We start from the raw sequence: 21,619 nt of genomic DNA on the forward strand, positions 1-21,619 counted from the left end.
CGCACATGTGTAATCCATTCACTCCATCCCCATACGTGTTGCTGCATCCACACACCTTGCAATAGGCATCGGGTTATATCGACGCACCTCCTGATCTATACACGCTTTGACAATGATGGATGACTGACCTGGATTGACGTCAGCCGGCAGCAACTTTCATACATGGTGGGAACCTCTGACATGGAACACGATCAGTTCTCTGACTTTGTTGGTTGACTTTCAAAGTTGTTTCCAAACTTTTTTCCTTCCTGTAGGAAACAATGGAGAGTGAATTTAACAGTTGCCATTATGTGCGATGTTCTCTTCCTCCGTAGGCAAAATTGTGCACATCCTTTGGATGCTCACTAAAGTTAAGTATATCTTTATTTGCTACTATTTGTTTTATTTTGAATTTCACAATCTGAATTTGAAGATATATTTTAAGTGTATGTTTTTATGGTGTTAGGGGATATTGGTGGTTAGCAGAAACTAATATTTTCCACAATTAACCCAAATAATGGGAAAAGTCGAGGCATATTTGTTCAATAGAATATCAATTTATTTTCAGCAGTCTATTCCATCAATTTTATTGCATTTATTTTAGCAGCATTGCTTTCAGTACATGATTTTGTCCAATCAGATGTGTTGCCATGACAATACAATCCTCCCAAGGACTTCAAAATCAGTAACTTAATCTAATTTAGCTGATTCTTGAAAAAAAATCTGTTTTCAAAACCGTCTTTACAAGGCCATCGCGCTGGCCCTCAATGACGTCATAAATTTCCCACCCACTGATTGGTCAGTCACAACAAAACTACTTACAATGTGGAAATCTTAATAATCAGCATTTCTGCTGTGATGCATTAAAAATGTTTGTATTTGTTATATTAAAAGTTAATTCCGATCTGGTCCAGATGGCGTGGAACATTTATATTGCATATTTGTTGGTTTCTGTAATCGCAGTGTGATAGTGGTGATATAATGAGGTGAACTAATCGCTGCCGCCACAGAGACACCTTAAGCGAGGATCTCATTGTGGTTGAGTGTTTGCTGTGCTTACACTATGTGGTTAAAGGTCAGGCTTTGTGCATTCGCTGCGATGCATTAAGCCGCCATACACACAAATCATCCCGCATGCATTTCGAAAATTCAATATTCACGTTTTAGCATGAATAAATGATGCGTCGTGTTGGTGACGGCTCTGCAAAAAATAAATATCGAATGTTTAAAACTCCACGTAGCCTGGCGTTATTAATATTTAACCTTTCACCCGCACAGCACGTGGCACTCGGGATTTTATCAGAAAACAACAAGGAAGAGTCCTCGTGTTATCCTCCTAAAAGTAAACGTTGCTCAAGAGTCTCTACCCTTTTTTTTCGTTTTTGTTTATCATCACGGACGCGGCTGCCTAATGCAATCTTCGAGTCACAATATCAACCCGACCATTCGGAGACGACTGCGTGACGTCAAGTCCATCCCCCTTCCGAGGTTTACGCGCGTTCAGGGATACGCCACGGGGGCGCGCACATGCGCACAGCCCGGCTCCGATGATGTGAACGTCCACACAGAGAAAGAGAGAGAGAGAGCGAGGTGAGAGAAGAAGAAAGCGAGCAGAGGTTGGCGTCACTAGGAGAGAGAGGACCATGCTGGATTGACTGCAGACAAGCAACCGCAATCGATGGCTGGGCTTTGAAATCGTTCACAATTTATCGGCAAGGGAAGGAGAGGAGCGAGGAGAGGAGTGAGACGAGCGAGAGAGCGCGTGTTGTGCGTGCGTGCGTGTGCGTGCGTCGGTCCGTCCGAGCGGGGTGGAATTAAAGATCCCCCCTCTTTATTTCCTCCCCCAAACATGGAGCTTACAATGGAGAACATTGGCAACCTGCACGGCGTGGCTCACTCCCACCAAAGCGGGGACCTCATGAACTCCCCCCACCACGCGCGGCAGTCGTCGGTGGCGTCGCACCGGAACTTGGTGTCATCCCACGGCCGCTCGGCCATGGTGTCCAGCATGGCCTCCATCCTGGAGGGCGCGGGCGACTACCGCACCGACCACACGCTGTCCGGACCTTTGCACCCGGCCATGAGCATGTCGTGCGACTCGGGCGGAATGAGCCTGAGCAGCACCTACACCACCCTGACGCCGCTGCAGCACCTGCCGCCCATCTCCACCGTGTCAGAGAAGTTCCACCACCCGCACCCGCACGCGCACCACCATCACGCGGCGCACCAGCGACTGGCGGCGGGCAACGTGAGCGGCAGCTTTACGCTCATGCGGGACGACCGCAGCCTCGCCTCCATGAGCAACCTGTACGGCCACTACCCCAAGGACATGTCCGGCATGGGCCAGTCGCTGTCCCCGCTTTCCAACGGCCTCGGACCCTTGCACGGCTCCCAGCAGTCCCTCGGCGCCTACGGCCCCGGAGCTCACCTCTCCAACGACAAGATGCTCTCCGCAGGGGGGTTCGACTCCCACGCCGCCATGCTGTCCAGGGGTGAGGAGCACCTGGCGCGGGGGCTCGGCGGACACGGCGCCGGCCTGATGACGTCCCTCAACGGCATCCACCACCACAGCCACCCGCACTCTCAGGCCAACGGCTCTATGCTGTCAGAGCGGGAGCGGCAGACGGTGGTGGGGGGCGCGCAGGGGGGCGGCTCCGGCCAGGTGGAGGAGATCAACACCAAGGAGGTGGCCCAACGAATCACGGCCGAGCTCAAACGCTACAGCATCCCGCAGGCCATCTTCGCCCAGAGGATCTTGTGCCGCTCGCAGGGCACCCTGTCCGACCTGCTGCGGAACCCTAAACCGTGGAGTAAACTCAAGTCGGGTCGCGAGACCTTCCGGAGGATGTGGAAGTGGCTCCAGGAGCCCGAATTCCAGCGGATGTCGGCGCTGAGGCTTGCAGGTGAGTGACGAAGCGGCCCCACTTCAACAGCGGCGGCTCCCCAACCGGATCAATCGCGAGTCAATGTGGCGAGACTGTCGATGGCAGCTCAAACAGACATTACGGCGAGTTATTAGTCGATGCTATCGAGTCAAACTTGGTTGGGGAGTTAAATGTTGGCCTGCTGTTTGATTGATGCTGTAAACAGACCGGGCGGATGTAATCAGGTGGTTCGCGCAATTCTGCATTCATTTTATGCACTTATTTATATTACCTTTATTGCTCAAATACATTCATTAAATGCTAAATAAGATGGATTACAAAAAAAATTGCTTTCCCCAAACAACGAGGATGGCCTAGAAGAGATGAGGATGGATATGAGGGGCTGGGAGGGGGGTGCATGACCTCCCTCGGATCAATACTTCATGTCCAGGCGTCCCCTTTCAGAGTGACGCTCAGATAAATGATCGATCTGGATCAAGGCAGACAAAAACAGATGCGCGCATTCTCTTCAAAAACGACAAACCGTTTTGCACTAAGCCCCCCCCACCCCTTCAAAACCCTACTCTTATTTTTTGTGCGGAAAAAAAAAAGATATCACCATCATTCTTGTCGATGAGGAGGACTTGAATAAAAACACTCGAGCTGAGAAGCTCTCATCGACGCCTCTTTGCCGTAAAAGGCCTGTTAGACGTCAATCAGCTCCTCTTGTTTTTTTTTTTTTTGGTGCGCCGTATTTCAAGGCAACACTTCAATTAAGGCAGGCTATAGTGGCATATTTTAGTTCCAGTCGATGCCTTATTGAAAAGCACTTAATTGGCATGTAAATTGTTCCTCGGCGCGTTTTTTTTTTTTTTTTTTTTCCGGCTAAGGTTTCTGGTAAATAAAGATTTAAACGCCACCCCGCAATTGTCTCTTTAAGTGCCACCGCAGTTAAAGCTAATTGGGCTGTGCGGGCTTTTATATCTTCAACACTCTGTATCGGAATAAAGGCCGCCAATATCCGTCGAGGTGGTGAAGACAAGCTGGTACTGAGGTGTGTGTAAATCTATTACCTTTAAAAAAAAAATGGGTGCAAAAGGCATCCTTGAACTGTGGACAAGCGAGATCTAAAATGGCGCTCAAATGAGGGACAAAATGACAAATGGCCTTTATGCAAATACGCGGGAGAATTATATTACTGATTGCATTTAAAATTACCATTATCCCGGGTGCACGCGTGAGCCGTGTGTGTATGTGTGGGATGGGGAAGGGGGGGGGGGGCACCATGCTGAAAGTGAAGCTCGCTGGGCCACATCAATCAATAACTTCAAATTACTATTCCAAATTCATCACAGTCGCACAAATCAATGCAAGCTGCCCTGCTTAGCTAATGCGAAAACGCCACTGTCTGTACATGCATACACACACACACGCACGCACACACACACACGAATACTGATATAGTCCGTTTTAGGGGGACTGCGCGTGCCCTTCACGCCTAATGGGGCAAACACCCAGAGGCTCCAATTCAGTTCTCATGCAGACCCCCCCCCCAAAGTAAAAAAAATAATCATAATTCTTAAATGAAAAATTAAATTCACAAAGGAATAGCAGTTTTGATGTAAACAAGACACGGCCGGCACGGACGATCCGTTTAAAGATGGCTTTAACGCTGAAAACAATTCGTCTTTTGCATCTGTGTTGAATTCCACACTCTATCTCAATGTATTTGGTGGGATCAATACGGGTCTGATCGATAAGGATAGCCAGTGCATCTATCAATTATCCCGCCTCAGCACTCTCTCCCATTGGTCTCTCCCCTGCAGGAGAATGAGAGGGGTGTAGAGGAGATGTGAAGAGGGGGGTAAGGATGAGGAAGGGGGGATGTAGTAAAAAGACAGCTGCTATTTATAAAAAAAAAAAGGCAATTTCTCTGTTAGTGTTGTCACTGTTTCATTTCTTTTATATGCGGCGTTTGTTTTAAAATTGGCTTTTTATGAGTCTCTAACTTGGGGAAAATATCAGGAATGTCATTTACATTAAAAAGATGTTTGCATTAAAGAAAGCATCGTAGCTGCGTACAATCATCTGAGGTGTTGTATATCAGTGGTGGGCAATTTTAAAAACTAATAAAACCACACGTAACCCATAAATGCGCACAACGTATATTTTGTTCCGTCATTGCATCCCTTTTTTTTTAGATTTGGGATGTTTGAGAAATGTATAAACAACTTCCTAAATGGGAAACCACATATAACCCACAAATCTTTTCAATCATTCAATCAATCAAGTTCAGATGTTGGCTTTTCTTGACAGTTTTTTTTTTCTAGTCGAAGCTTGAAGGTTTTGTGACAGCACAAAATGCCATTTGGAGGAAAATGTGTTATTTTCTGATTATGATCATAAAAGCTGGCATTTGAGCAGGGGTGGTGTAGACTTTTTATAACATATAAATGGAATGGACCAAATTTGATCCACCACACAATTTTAATGACTGCAACCGCATTGAACTTAAATGCACATAATTTATCCCCTTTTTCCATTCACATTAAAAAAAAAAAAACTGTCTCCAGCCTTTGTGCATATTGATTCCATACACACGAGTATGATTGCCTCTGTGTCATTTCCCTGTTGCATCATTTTAATTCCTCTACTCTACCTACGCGCATTCTTGGCAATAAACCTTTGCAAAAAGCACAGTTGGCACATTTGCATATGAATGGCCCAGGCACGTTCCGGGGGTGCTTAGGTCAGGACCCGCTGGACAAAAAAAAAGGTTGCGAGAGGGTGGGGGGGGATTATTTCGGAGGAGAATGAGGCTTCTCTATACAATGGACTACACACCACTGGCACACTTACGCGAGTCAGCACACGCCTGGCGCAATTTAAATTGAAAGTCGCCAGCAGCACTTCAGTCATCTATTAAAAGCGTTACAGTCTAGGAACTTGATTTTACGAGCGATTCGAAAGCTGCTGTCCGTGGTGCTGAAACAGTCCACAACAGCAAAACCCCCTCCTCGTTTTTGCCCTTCAGTACGAGGACAGTTCAAGGTGGTGAACTCCCACTGCCTCAACACATGGTTAATCGCATTCTTGTAGGCCCTAAACACAATTATTTCATCCAACAGCTCCCAGCCATGGATCAATAGCACAATCCACAATGGTGTCGATCACAACGTGGATCTGAGTAGACCCAAACTGAGCTGATCACAAAATAAACAATCAGCAATTTTTCTTTGGTAGCCATTACAAGGTTCTAATTGGATAGGTGTAGTATATATATTTATATATGATTGATAAAAAAGATATATATATACATCTGAACGTAAGCTGGAGAGATGATCGATCGCTCCCCTTTAATAATTGATGGTGGTGGTGGGGAGGCATGGGAGTAAACATCGCGGCTGCGGTTTGGGATCCTCGTATAGTTCGTTAAGCGCTCGCACGGCAAGCCGACGTGTGATGTAAGTAGCGAGAGAGACGTCTCGTGTACAACCTTTCGAAACCTCTTGTGGGAGAGCCGGGGCGCTCGTTTTACCACAGATCAAACCCCTGAGACAAGTGATGACCTTGCTGATGGAAGCCACCGATGGATGTGGACTCCAAATTACAGAGAGAGCTTTCTTTTAAAAAATGGTGGAACAATATAAATGGTTTTTATATCTGGTTCTGATCACTTGGGTTTCCGATTAGCCAGCACAGGTTGCGCGATAAAGCAGGGTGCCTAACAAACTGAATCACCTTTGGCCCACTAACTTTACACACAAACAATTTAAGTGTCCACCATCGGCTCTGGATGCTTTTATTTTATGCTTATTTTCGGTGAGAATTCTGTCAATTGTCAATTTTGGGGGGTGTTGAAGCACCCTTAAACTTGTGATTGTCGAATTGCCCCTAGTGGAATTGATTACTGTCGCACTATTGATCCAGGTTCATCCCATTTGTTAGCTAAAACAGCTAACATAAGCTATGCTATTTGTTTTGTAGCATTTCATGTTTAATTGTTAAGATATATGTGGTGGTACATGGACTTACGGGTTCTTTGAGCTTCCAGCTTGTCTGATTTTTGGTCTTGAATTTCAGTTTCTCACGGTGGATGGAGGCAGCGAACTTAATGACAAGGAGCAGTTTGGCAGATATGAACAATTGTTCAATATGGGGCTGAGTGCTTGCCTCAAGCTGTTGCCACTCCTCCTTGACGTCTACTGGAAAACTAAAAAAAGAAAGAGAGAGAAAAGCACATTTTATATTGAACCAAACACTACCTGACTGTCACCACAAAAGGTGCAGCAACACATGTAGCTTGACACTATTGCTTTATCCTATATTACTATGCAACTATATTTCTTTTTAATGGTAACACTCCATACGTCATGTGGCCATGATGTCAGACAGGGACTCATAATTGGGCTGTACAGCACGAGTAGTTTTATTTTATTGTTGACATTTTGTTTCTCCCGTCTCACACGAGCAATTTGATACCATTATGGTCGATCAATTCAGAAGAGATGCACTCGATTCATTCTCAATTGGTTTGCTGTCAAAAGTCATTTAACATAACGTCAGATATGCATTTGGATTTTTTGTGTTAACATGCTTATAATTAAAAAGAAAATTTGCAATAATGGTCAGTAAAGGCAATTAATCAAATTTCCTTTGCACTATATTATGGAAGTCATATAGTCCTAATCATTATTATTATCAAATTTCAAGTACATTAAAAATACCTATAATTTTAAAATTTGCTCTTTGCTTCAAAATTTTATAAAGTGTTCAGGACTGAATGTGCGCTCTATAGTTGGACTTTTGAAATCATCATTCTAATTAAATGTATAGAAGGCAAACCGGACGTGCACGCGTGGGCTTTCTGTGCTCCCTCGGCGCGGAAACGAGCAAGCTTGCGAGTGGCTCTTGTGGCCACACATTGTTAGTTAGAAGGCCGATGTGGCCAGCCCTGAATATGTATCGATTTCCATTCCCCGACCTCTGCTTTCCATCCCTGGAGCCGAGCCACGCAGCCCCCCCTCCTTACACCCACCCATATCACGCACGCAGCCACCATTTCTACATTACCCACGCCGGCCATTCATAACGCACCGGTGTCAGGAAGTGACGCCGAACAAAATTGCAATCTTTATTTATTAAAAGGTTCACCGGCATTTAACTACTTGTTCGTTATGCATCCCACGCTGCTCTTCTGGGGTCGTACGTATTATTCAAAACTAATACGATTCTAATAGAAAGTCAAATTGGTGTGCAGCCAGTCCCATGCACTCTCTCCCACGTGTTCGCTCCAATTTACACTTGGGGCTTGGCCAGCCGCCGACGCCGCGCGTGCACGTACAATTACAAATGCAACGGAGGAGGTCTGGACTCTGTACAGTCTCCCATACCGTCTCTTTTATTTCACATGATCAATTCCTACGCCCCCCTCTCGTCCCCTCCCCCCTCGCCGAAGCGGATCGATAGGAGAGAATGACCTTTAAATCAAATTGCTGCCAGAGTCGACTGAATGCACGCGGATAGCATCAAAAGGGTTAATGCTCGCACACGCGCACACGCACTTATTTCCCAGGCAAATATACACAAAGGAGAAGAGATAACCATAATTCAATCTGGTTATTCGTCCTTGTGGCGCATGTGTGGTGTGTTAAAAACAAATCATGCCTTTTGACCCACGGCGCACAATCAGCATTAGTCCAAAGAGCGCGCGTGCATGCGGGAAAAAGGTAAGGGGGGGGGGGGGGGCAATTAAACTATGCAATGGAGGTTCTGTTGTGCAATAGTGCGATAGCGCCGAAATCATCAGTGTCTAAATATATGAGAATCATGTGAGAATATAAAATATTTGCGCGGAAGTGTAGAGTTTTGTGGTTGCGCGCAAAAAAATGAAGGAAATCTGGCGCAAGAGCTAATGTGGCGTGTCGTATTATACAGATGATATAGATTATTGTCAAACATAAATACAAATATTAACATAGGTATTAATATTAAATGTGTTTATTATTGTGGTGGGAGAGGTGTGACACTGCAAGATTGTCAACAAAGCAATCCAAATATTAGAAACAGCTCGTCATACGTCAAGACACATTTTTATTATCAGTGTGAAATATTTATTTATTTATTTATGTGTCTATTTATTTCATAATGAATCGAGCAGATGCCGTTAGATGAGCCTAATGTTGTTGCCGGTGTATGTTGTCTGCTTATCTGGCACACTGACAGGCCATCGGTTATTAAAGGGCCGATAATGGCTTGCTTAATAGAACAAGAGGATCCAATCCAAATTGAGCAGTGCCAGCCTTCGAAAAGGCAATTTAATCTGGTATTAACTGTGGAAATCTCCATAGAAGATTTAACGTTGGTGTGTGTGCGTGTGTGTAAAATCAGCACGTTTACACGTCACATATTCTCTTTAGAATTTAAAAACACTTGGGGCAATCATTTCCGGTACAAATGAGTAATTCACATTTACAATATTTATATTTCAAAGAAAAAATATCGTTTTGAAGCCATTCTACCAGTGCTTAAAATACAATTTAAATTTGGCAATTTGGAGTCTACATACACATAATTTATTATGTCCATGCATTTACAAGCTTTTTCACAAATAAAATGACACGCATAGACACGCACTCACGCGCGCGCGCACACACAAGTAACAAAGGGAGTAAAACGAGTGTGAAATCAATTGATATGAATCGATTTCCGTGCTAACACACTCGGAATTACATATTATTAAAATATAATAACTTAGTAACCAGTGTTTTTGCTTTTCATTTGCCCGTCTGCTTTATGATTATCGATTTATTTATTGGAATCATTCACTGCGTGTGCTCGCGTTTTGAAGACAAATATTATCGATCTTTATCGTTAATTTAAAAGATTCTGTACATACTGTATATTTTAAAATGAGACGGATTTTGGTGTAAAATTTAATTTAGAAGACCTTTGTGTGTATTATTTTAATATAAATAGAAAATACAACCACCGGAACAATTGAGCGCTGTACAGATTTCTAATTCAGAGTTTCCTTGCAATTCTACATTTATTCCATTTTATAAACGGAATATAATTTTCTTTCAAACTAATATGATCGATTCACATTTAAAAATAATGTATTGGACGCATTCGGTGCAAACTCTGCCCGGCACATTTACAGTAATTATATATTATTGGCAAATCTTGAATTTATTGAAGAACTTTGAACCACAGCTTCTGTTATCGTTAATTTTGTTGAAAATCTGAATTTACGTGCAATGTGAGACGCGCTACATCACGGATCGCAGCTTTAAGAAATGAAGTGGACGAAATCAATGTTTAATCTCACATAAGACGAGAGTTGGAAACGAATGCCCGCAAGAAGTGCAATTAAAGTGGCGGTAATAATCATAATCATCACGCATCTTAAAAATGAGTCTACCTCAACACGCTCGAGTGCATTTAATTACTTGAGCGCCGATTGCACCGCTCATTAGCGCATGCACCACAGGGCTGCTAATAAAGTAGAAAGTACAGAACGGCAAAGACCCCCCCCCCCCCAACACACACACACACACACACACACACCTGAGAGCTGTTTCTAATATTCTGGCAACCTTATAGTGGAGAAGTTGGACGAGTAATGCCTTGCAGGAGGGCCAAGCAACAAATTGTGTCCCGTTATCAGTGCATTAACGCCAATTCGCACTCATTACACGCGGCCGCTATTGAGCTGCAAGGATTTTTCTTGGCCCGCCTTTTTGGCCCGCAGCCTGTCTGTCACACACACACACACACACTCGCTCTCTCTTGCACACGCACGCGCATGCATGCATGCATGCACGCGCGTTGGGAAAACTGCGTGTTGTGTAAAACTGTTTTGGGAAACAACGAGGCCCACGTTTTTCTCAGGTGATACAATGTACGCATGCGCAGTATGGCTTGGACAGATCTGGTTATATTATACAATTTTAGTAACCATGGTAACATGGATTCTCAAAGTGTGGTATTCAAAAGAAGCACTGGCGACTAAATTCAGTTGTATTTAACATTTACATTTAATATTTTACAAAGGTTTGTTTTTATTTATTTTCTTATTTAATCACTTTATATGCTTTGCTTCTAATGATTAAGAACTACTGCACAAATGTAAATTAAGATTACAAGCACGTTCCCATTACGCATGCGCATTTATGACTTGTTGGCAGATTTTACTTCCATACGCGATTGTTTTCCACCATTTCCTGGGCTCTCTTGCTCACCATGAATCTCCACCCACTCCTCCTCCGGGCCATAATTAATTGGACCAAGTGAATTTCACACACGAATTATTCACGAATCCATCGATCGATTATTGAACAGCCATGTGCCTTTCTCTTAACCTCGCTCGGTTTGTCACTGGAAAGTGGAATATTAATGCCATGGTTGCGATGTGGGGGGATAATAGGGCTAAATTATAAGCAATATTATCACGAGTATCGTTTGAAGGCGATTCCTGCAGGACTCCACCGCTCACCATGCATGATGTCGAGTTATAAAAGTAAATGTATTGTGCAAAAACATGTTGCCCGAGGGATAAAGCGCTTTCTCTGACAAGTCCCCCTGGGGCTGAGGAGCAGCGGGGAGCATTGCAACGCCGCAAAAGCGCGCCCTTGTCCCGGCTGCTTCTTTGTGCACGTCCGCCCCCGCTCGGTGGTACCCACTGGAGCTCTAAAAGCTGCAATGATCGATTTTTATCCCACCCCCTATTCTACGCCGAGCTTGGTTCAGTAATCAGGGCCCCCTTCCTCACCGGATCGATCGATATTGATTAGTAAATCCAGCGCCTGTAGCAAAGGCAGTGCACCGCTGCGCCCCCCTGTTGCAAAAGCAGGGCCGCTGCGAGAGCGACACCGGGTGGCTGAAAGGGTGAACGGCATTTCATTGAGGATAGTTTTTTTCAACAGATTCTGAAATAGTATGATTTTACTTCAATCAGATAATAGGCTCTTGCATGAAAATACACGTGCAAACCACATTTGACATAATGTACACGCATACCTGATATAGTTGGGTGGAGCAAGTGGAAAGGTCTTTCGGGTCAACTCAAAACTGCTTCAACTAAAGAGAGTGAAAGAAGCGTGAGAATGAATATTGAAAAGGATGTAAATCTAGATTGATAATATTGACAGTAGATAAATGTTATTGAGAGAAGGCAGGGTGCAGGGAAATATTTGAAAAAAAACTAATCAATTATTATAATGCAGATTCTCATACAAGTAGAAAAAACAGAAATATTTCAGTGTCCACCACACGTTTAGTAACTCTAATTTTGCCTTTTTGTACTCAGCGTGAAAGAAACCCAACAGAACTATTAATTGCAATAATGATTAACATTTTATTTCATCAAACGGTGCAACTTGTTTGTTATATATAAGCAAAATTCACAACAAAAAAACTTACAAAGTTGCTCGTTGAAACTTGTTTGCTTCCCGAATCAGTGACACCTGTAAACTCCAGTTTAAACCCGCCCACTTATTGCTCAGGTAGTAAAATAAACATTGAAGGCATTGCCCCCTAGTGGTTGGAGGTATGACAACATTCATAGCAAACTCTTATAGTATGTTTGCGATGATGAAGCAATTCAGGTGTTCCGGAAAAGTGGGACGCCTTCCGTGTGAGTTGAAGACCTTGTATACCGCATTCCTTTGCTCGGTAAAATTTCTCTTTTTTTGCACAATTTACAACAGGAAGTCCTCCCCAGTATTTACACGATGGTGTAAATTACTGCAGTAATATCGGAAACATTTACAGAAATGCAAGAGATTTTTATTTTCATATTTTTTAAAACGTATTACCATAACATCGGGTTCACCAATGAATAAATCCTGTTTGATTTTCTGCCCTTGTTCAGTGATGCATCATAGGCGGTTGTTTTTCTTCCACTATATTGCACAATCGCTGTCACAACGATACCGTGGCTCTCGTGACTTCCCCTGTGATTGATTCCCTACCTATAGTCCGAAGTTGTTGATATAAGACTTAGAAAGGAATTTGCCGATCCATCCATCATAATGAGGTGCTTTATCGTTATTATAAATTAGTTTGAAGTGCTGTAGAAATGTCGTAATGATGTTGCAGTGAGATGATTTGTCATTACGGATAAAGATTGTTTTGACACAGCATATATTCAACACTTCTATATCTACATATATAAATTTTTCTATTGTGACTAGAACCTGGAATATGAACAGGGGTGTGTAAACTTTTGCTGCTCAATTGGGAGGTAAGAACATTACAAATACTCTCCGTATAAGTGAAAATGCTCCTTTGTTGATCCCAGAGGAAAAATTGAAGCTACAGCAGATGAGAAAATGTACAATCTTTGTTACCCGTTTTAATGATTTGCCGCGGATACACACCACTACAAAGTAACACAAATAAAAACGTTGTTCAATTTAAACGGGTGGGTAAATTTGACACAGCGCGTTTGGTGATGGTTCAGGGGGTACCTAATGAAGTGGTGCATGAGCGTGTGTACACTGATATAAATACATAGCTGCGATGTCAATGTGAAACGTGAATATGATGGATGGGCCAGTGTGCAGGTTAGACTTCCGTAGTAAACAGATTGGACTGCAATTGCGGATCAATGGGCTCTGTTCCACTGTAATTAGACACACAGCACCACTGCTTGACTAGCCACTTCAGCACAATCACGCCCCCCCTCACCAAAAACACACACACACAATCCAGCCTGCATACAAGCCGAACAAATTCCGTCTTTTTAGGTGATCGAAGGCTACGTTCAAACAATGGCGGCAGGTGGAGACCACACGTGGATGACATCGTTTTCTTTCATTCTACCTCCTCGCTCCAATTTTGCGTTTTAACCGGGACAGCAGGGAAGCCGAATTAGGACGCGCAGTCCGATTAGGCCAGCTTCGATCCCTGGGTCGGCGGGGGACCGGTGGCGCCTTCAAATTCCTGCTCACCATTCGTACACCTGTCTGCTCCCTCACCCCCATCCCTACCCATAATGCACCACTCTATTAACTATTAATCCCTGGCTTCTCTGCTTTCTGGCCTGGCTCCCAAGCATCAAATGAGTGTTTTGAAATGTGCTCCATGTACGGGAAGAGGAGCCAGTCTCAAGTGTTTGTGTTTAGGGGGTGGGGTGGGAGGTTGCGTTATAAATACCCTCTCAGAGCCCAGTCGAGTGGGCTCCAGTGGGCTCCGTTTGAAGTAGCAGACTGTAGACCTGCTCGGGGTGGGTAGCGGGGGATAGTCTGACCTCAGTCCCAGCAGAGAAAGCCCCTCCCACCCCGCCGCCGGTTTCTACAGCAAAGTCGGTCAATATCTTGCTTTTCTCCTCCGTTAGCCAGCCCCTTTTCGTCCCTCCCTCCCTTCCTACTCTCCATAGCTGGAAAAACACACAAAATCTCCTCTATCCACTTCTACAATCTTTTCTAAGACCTCATTTTAAAGCACAAAATGCTTACTTTTGTCCAAAGCTAACTCGGGTCTCCCGCTGTGACTCAAACTGCATTAATTTTGAATCAAAGAAGACGACTCCCCCCCCCCCCCACTCTCTTTAACTCACCCAACGTTCTCCCCCTTAACCGCAGGCTGGCTCCCCGTCTGCACTCGGCAGGATGGAAGGAATATTCCCACTGGGCAGGGCACATGGATTTGCTTTAAATCAACTTTTATAGGCGATAAGAGCAAAGCTGGAGAAGCTCATCTCAGTGGTGGATGGACTACTTACTTTACGAGCGGTGTTGCTACCAAGCAGCAAAAGTTTGGCTCAGGACAAATTCTGGAGCTTTTTTTTCATATCATAATACAGTCGGAAGTTAGATGATGATGTAAAAGATTTAAAAATGTCATTATGCAGCAATTTCGAACTTTTGTATACGTACTTACCTTGTTTTTTGTTTTTCCCCCTCTCTGCCTCCCACTTTCATCCCCATCCCTCCCACTGCTGCCATCCACGCCAAGCCTGCAAGCGCAAAGAACAGGAGCAACACAAAGACCGCAACACCGCTCCCAAGAAGCAGCGGCTGGTCTTCACGGACCTGCAACGGCGCACGCTCATTGCCATCTTCAAAGAGAACAAGCGGCCATCCAAGGAAATGCAGATCACCATCTCCCAGCAGCTGGGCCTGGAGCTCAGCACCGTCAGCAACTTCTTCATGAACGCCCGGCGCCGCTGCGTGGACCGTTGGCACGACGACCACGGCACCAGCCCCGGGCAGCCGGGCACCTCTGCCACCAACTTCTCCAAGGCCTGAGAGAAGGAGGAGGGAGGGGTAGGAGGGCAATCCAGGCCTGGGCGAGCAGGCGTAGCAAATGAATCTATGGACCGTCCAAATAAGTCCTCGCCCCACAAAAAAAAAATCCTTTGTGCCATGCAATCATCTTTTTTGTCGGTCAAAAACGTCAAGCTCTAAATCTGGGGGGGAAAAGTTGAGGTCAGGTCCGCTCTGTATTAGTCACACAAGGACAATCATTAATTCTGAGTCTTTTTTGGAAATCATCTTTAGGGCATCAAAGTAAAAGAGACACCAAAGATTTTTTTTTATTTGTTGGACGGTATTGGGCACAACCGACGTAGCCGCCGATCCTGACTTTCTGCCCCCCCACCCCCCTACGTCACCCCTCTACGAAAGAACGGCAATAAATCGAACACAACAGCACACAGCCTTACTCTCCGAGCGCCACACGCAAACCACGTACAGGCTTTCCAGCTCCCTCGCCTCGACAGTACCTCCCCCACCTCTCATCTTTCGCCTAAAGGTATTCCCCGATGGTCGGCCATCTCACAAAGCAGCTCCGGCTGATCACACGGCCAACTAATGAATTGAAAAAAGAAAAAAAATGAATCAATGCCGACAGAGCGAGCGGGGCCTCGACCTCTCCCTCAAGGTGAAAACGAAGACGCTCGGCGGCAGGTCTTCCTGGCCCAGGTCTATATTTTTTTGCACAGATGTTGGAGGGCCTGCCATTGTAAAGCCTGAGTTCTTTGACCTCAACCGGGGGGGAGAGGCCTGGCGACACGTCTCAGACAAGCTCTTTGTTCCACCAGAAGTCCCCCCCCATTCTGATCAATAAGCCGGAAAGCGACGACTAAGCGACAAAAACACGCTTGGGCATCCGTCCGGTTTCTATAGGGAGAGTAAAAGGAGCCCCCAGTGGAGATGGCGACACAAAAGCAGCAGCACACTTCGAGCAGAGCCACAGTGCGCCCTGCCGGCCAAAGCGTAGACGAGAGAGGCACAACACATTAATCAATAAGCGGCCATTAGCCTATTGTTGCTCCTCATCCAAAGCCGGAAAAGAGGGAGTGGGGGGGGGTTCAAACCCAATCGGAGAATCGCAGGGATCAAGCAAAGACCAAAAAGTTCGAAAGCTTTACAAACAAACAGAGGGAAAGATACAAAACACAAAAACAGGTGCAGCGGCGGTTAGGGATTTAATTTTGGAAGCTTTGTTGTTGTTCCATTCAAAGTATTTGGGCAACACTGAAAGGAAAACATCACGATAACACACAAAGTCCAAATCGAAGAATGCCGACAAAGCAGTAGGCAATTTCATCTCCTAGCTCCACGGAAATTCTTCACTTTGACTTGGAAAACTTTATTCTGATCTGTGAAAAAAAAAAAGGCATATCCACTGTGCCCGAGGAAAAACAACCAATCAGAGCCAAACAACAATGCTTTGGGGTTAACAAGGTCAAAGGTCAGCAATGGCCACGATGAGTGTCCGTGATTGCATGACTTCTGTCTCTGATTGGTTGATTCCTTGATTTTCTTGTGAGGCATCTAATGGGGATGTAAACAGCCGATTTTTTTTTCATAAATCATATCACAATGTTTTGAAAATAATTTCCATAAAAAATTACAACCCTTGTAAGATTACAGCTATTCTCATAATATTAGATTTTTCTTTTCAGTGGGGCTCAAACACTAATATAGTTAGTTCCAGGCCATATTGCCAAACCACACACACACACACACACATACGCACACACACTCGCCCGCACACACACACACACACAAATGGGTTAGCTGTAGCCAACACTCAAGCTGTCAAACCTGCTCCAATAATTTTTGTGCCAACGTTTGACTGCCTTAATTCCAATCAGATAACACGGTAGTTGACTCACACACGCTGGTGACGAGAGATACGTGTGCGTCATAGCAATCAACAATAATTAATTTTTTTCTTCTTAAAATTAGGATCGAAAGGCAAACCTCAAAAGACAATACACACGAGCCGTCGCAAATAGTCCCGAAACTCGGTCATTGTTTGGCTTTCTACCTCCCCTTCACCATTTTCTCTCTACAACGATGCGGGTATTCAATTAGTACCAAGTTTCTAGTTCTTGTTACTATTCAGCTCTTTTTGTGCATAAAGGAAGGCACCTTGTTGATAAATCCAAAACAAAACAAAAAAAAGTCGGACTTTCTCAAAGAGTGATGTTGCTAATGAATGACATTTGTTGTGTTTTATTTTGGCATTCAGATGGACTCTGAGAAGACACAAGGAAACAGGAGGAATTACTTTTTTTGTGTTGGCATCTTTATGTCAGAACTTTCTTGACGAAGGGACAAAGAAAAATGACCTTTGAAGGGGGGGGGAGCGTGTGTGCGCGCGTGTGTGTGTTTTAAAGGTCGAGACTTTTCAACGTACGGTCTTAAGATGCAAGTGTAGCATTTCCAACAATGTAGTCAGAGTAGTGCAGAGCTTGTACGTGGGAGTTGAACACACTTAACTTCACCTTGCTGTAAGCAGTGAGTTAAGGCCGCTACAAAAAAAGGACAAGCTACAAGGGGGTGGTACCAAAAAAAAAATGGGAGGGGGGGTTAATAAGCGACGAATCAGCTCGAGTGTTTTCGGCTGACAAAAATGTTTGTAGTGAGAAAACCAATGATGGCTACCTCACTAAGCTGAGTGGTTTGTGAAACCGCCACTAATACCAAAGATACTGCAGCCTACCGTTCCCAAACTGCCTGGGGGGGCACCCAAACACACAAAACACACAGCGCAGTCAGACTGCAGTTGGCCACAAAGGAGGAGGCGGCCATTTTGCAGGACAGAGTTGAGTGCCTTTTCCCTTCAACCACGGGTGGGACTGCACTGGACACGCAAATACAGACAACACACACACATATAGGAGGGTAGCACGCCAACCCCCCCCATCCCCTCTAAACAATGCACCCATAATTGGATGGACAGTAAAGGGGGAGGGGGGGGAGAGGGACACCAGCTGTGTCAGCATTTTCTCCCATATTGACTTTCCATCTTGATACACTACAATACAAGCACTTTATCATGTAGAAAGTCTATGAAACAATCTCTATACGCTATTTACGTCAGTCCAGTTAGCTTCATTTGTCACACACTTTTGTGTTTTTAAGCCCGCAGCCCGCCCGGTGTGCTCCACCGCCTTTTTTTTTTTTTTTGTCAGTGTTTTTTTTTTTTGTTTGTTTTTGCCTCTCTCGCATCAGAGATATTTTTGTGTAACAGAGACAGAGGGAGGCAAAAAAAAAAAAAAAAAAAAAAAAGGCAAGAGGTGCCGGGCGCCCAGAGGGCTTTTTTGTACTTGGTGTTATCTTAGCTCATCATCTCACTCCACTCGTGCAAGCACAGAGGCTGCACTGTTAAAAGTGTGGAAGACTCACAAAAACAACCTCTCCTCCCCCCCTTTAACCTTGTCCATCCATTCCTGCCCCCCCCTCCCCCCCCGGCGAGCGTTAAGAGCCGGTAGGTGTGTGTTTGACAATTAATTCTGAAATACCTCAAAAACCTTTCATGTAAACTTTATGTAATTTAAAAACTGAAAATAATACTGCTAATGATAAACGATGATTATGAAACTATGACACTATGATAGTTAGTTTTGAAACTTGTGACTTGAAGCTTTATACTGTTAAAAAAAAAAAGAACATTTGTTTTGCTCATTTTCTCCTCGTACGTTTGCTGTTTTTGCTACGGCATGTACTTGTTTTTCATAAAAGGAAAAGACACGGTGAATGTGTGGAATCTGTGAAGGGCCACAAAAGAGACAGAAGACAAGACAGATGTTGACTTCCTGTTACAAAGCAGAACATTGCGATGAAAAGAAACAAGATTGGGCATTTATAGAAGCCTTTTTGTGTGATGTCAGACCACTTGTGCTTCCTCCGTCTTCAATCATAAAGGAAGGAAATTTGTTTGGTAGACTATTTCTTTGTTGTAATGATGTTTCTTGGCAATACAGATCAATACAATTGGAAAATCCATCGCGCCACAATTTTCAGTATTTTTATAAAATTTTAATAATACGCATGCTATGCTTTATTTTGAAAGACTACAATTGTAAACACTGGTGGAAATAGAGTGGGCGGGGTGATAGGAAAGAGATGCCAGGCCAGATAATATACTTTTGGGTATTTTACAATTTTTCCAGGAATTTTTTTTTTTTACATTACCCATTGGAAATTACATTGGACATTTCCCGGATTTTTTTGAATAATTTTTTGGATTTATAAAATGTTTTGATATTTTTCAAACCCCCTGGCCACCCCATAAAGGAAAAAAAAAAAATCCTAGCTCCGCCAGTGATTGTATTTAAAACAATTGCAAAGTCAATTGGTCGTTAATTTATCTTATTTTATTTTTTTTAGTGCAAATAATGAGCTCAGTCCAGGAAGACAAAGCAAACGTGGTCTGCCATACGCATAAAAAGCATCTATCGCAAACCAGAACCGACAAACCAAAGGAAAATATTTTACTATTGTTAGCTTTCTTCTGTCCCTTGTTGTCTTTCCTCTCAAGTTAGGGTGGAATTACTTTTGCGGGTGTGTTCAAATGCTCCTGATGTTCTTCGAATAACGAAGACCGACACCTTTCATTAAAAAGGTGTGCTTTTTCTGTTCCTTTTTGTGCATGGATATTGTATAACTGTATAGAAACCAACAGGAATGACCTGTGATTTTGTGTGGGAGGAGGAAAAAAGGAACGACATGGGAGCGGGTGGGAATATTTTGGTTAGCTACAAAAAAGTAAAAAAAAGAAAAGAAAAAAAATAACAAAAATGGAGGATTAGGGTTTTTAGCATTGGAGGAGGTCTTTGTTTTTAGACTTCCCGTCCCTGGTTGTGTGCATGTGTTGTTGCAACCCTTCTTCCCCCCCGAGCTCCCCCCTCCCATGTTTCTTTGATGTATATAACTCCAGACAGTAGGGGGCAGTGTGCGCTGGGGGAGGTCAAACTCTTCTCCTCCCAATCAATAGCATTCATTCCTCAGCTTTTGGCGCTGGTCCGGCTTGGGTCCTGCCTAAATGTGCGTCTTGCTTTTCCAAAGACAGGGCTGTTCACTTGGAGTTAATCAGAGGGACGCACACAGGCCCGAGCCGACCTTGCGCTCACCTCAACGTCTGTCCGCGTGCTTCTCTTCAATCGGTGTACGAGTGTGTATTTTTGTGACGACCAAGTGTTTCTCATGTTCTTTTAACTCTGGGTTGCAATATCTGTCATGCCAAAACCACTTCTTGACCAAAAACAAGCGACGGCCGACCCACGGCAGGCGGGCGGGCGAGCAATCCCGTGGCCGCGGCGACCTCAGCATTTACTGTCAAACACGTGCATGTCATTCCGCTTCTACGGGATTGGTCGCTCAGCCGACGGGATACGAGGGGGAGGGGGGGGGGCCGCCGACGAGGATGCCCCCCAGTCACACTGTGCTCTCCCTCTTCTGTTACCTGTTAATCAATCAGAACCAAGTGTCTTTGTGATGGTAGAAGACAATCAGTTTCAAAACAAAAGGAAAAAAAGGTAGAGAGAGAGGGGCAGGCCAGTGGGGGAGGACAAAAGGGGGAGGGCAAGGACTGAATAAAATCACGGGGAAAAGAGGCTTTCTGGGTCACGACGTGCTGCTTGTGTCCTACTGCCAAACACCTGGTGACATCTTCCCTCTGCATGCCATCATTTAAGCTAAATGCTAGAAATAAGAGAAAGGGGGGGGATCCACCCCTCCCACACTCACAGCGTCGTGCTGTGGTGCAAAGACCATACATCCTATCACTCACCACTTACGTCCTGCTGATGGGAAAAAAAAAATGACATGAAAATAAAAAGCTACGGTTGGTGGCTTTTGCACACAGAACTATGCAATCACCTGACCCCACCCAATCTTAATCGTTGCTGCTGGGTCAGAGTGTAGAACCCTCACCCCCCCCCCCCCTAACATTTCCCCCTACCATCCAACCACAACGGGCAGCAGAGCACCCCCTTGCCACTCAGGGTTAACGTAGCGAGTGGCCGCATGGGGAGGGGGCCATGCACTGATGTCACACAAAACTGCCACTGACACAAAATGGAGTCCCGCGATGTTCGACTGTCTTTGCGACCCCCCCCTAAAAAGGGCCAAGGAAGGGCCACTACACACAATCAACGCAAACATGGCGTACGTACGTTTACAATGTGGTCTGGAGATGGTGGCTTGTATTGCACTGACAGACACACACACACAGAGGGCAACGTCTGCCTTTTGAAACCAAAGATGAAATCAGAGGTACGACAATCGGGCGAGCAAACTGAGAAGACAATGTTCCACGCTGCTCTACGGGTCGTATGATATACTATAAGTGGACCATTCCATCTCGCACATACACACACATACGCATTAAGTACACGAGGGACACGCCCACGTTCAGAGAGCCTCTTTTGCCCCGCCTCCCACTGCAGAAGCCGGAGAGCCTGTGAAGGATTTTTTTTGTGAGTGTGTGTATGGTGGTGGTGGTGGTGGTGGGTGGGGGGGATTTGTTTTTTT

At 44.7% G+C, this 21,619-nt stretch overlaps 1 protein-coding gene and 1 long non-coding RNA gene across 3 annotated transcripts in view; one reads left to right on the forward strand and one right to left on the reverse strand.

The window, feature by feature from the left end:
* The window catches only part of LOC148388581 (uncharacterized), a 29,733-nt gene extending 17,350 nt beyond the window's left edge, over positions 1-12,383 (reverse strand). The window contains exons 1-4 of the long non-coding RNA XR_015862079.1: positions 12,267-12,383; positions 11,865-11,924; positions 6,879-7,056; positions 129-248 (exon numbers count right to left, since the gene is read on the reverse strand). This is a non-coding gene — a long non-coding RNA (uncharacterized LOC148388581). The remainder of the gene's footprint in view (positions 1-128; positions 249-6,878; positions 7,057-11,864; positions 11,925-12,266) is intronic.
* On the forward strand, positions 1,570-21,579 carry onecut3a (one cut homeobox 3a). Of its 2 annotated transcripts, XR_015862078.1 has the most exons (3): positions 1,570-2,882; positions 14,805-15,602; positions 17,331-21,579. XR_015862078.1 is itself a non-coding variant. In XM_088393968.1 (2 exons), exons 1-2 carry the CDS (start codon positions 1,829-1,831, stop codon positions 15,095-15,097), a joined length of 1,347 nt encoding a protein of 448 aa, XP_088250094.1. In that variant the 5' UTR covers positions 1,570-1,828; the 3' UTR covers positions 15,098-21,579. The 2 variants fall into 2 exon arrangements, 1 of the variants encoding a protein (XP_088250094.1); XM_088393968.1 differs by having other exon boundaries at positions 14,805-21,579.
* The last annotated feature ends 40 nt before the right edge of the window (positions 21,580-21,619 follow it).

Source organism: Syngnathus floridae, chromosome 13 (genome assembly GCF_059516105.1).
Source record: "Syngnathus floridae isolate MCC-2025c chromosome 13, RoL_Sflo_1.0, whole genome shotgun sequence".
Classification (NCBI taxonomy): domain Eukaryota; kingdom Metazoa; phylum Chordata; class Actinopteri; order Syngnathiformes; family Syngnathidae; genus Syngnathus; species Syngnathus floridae.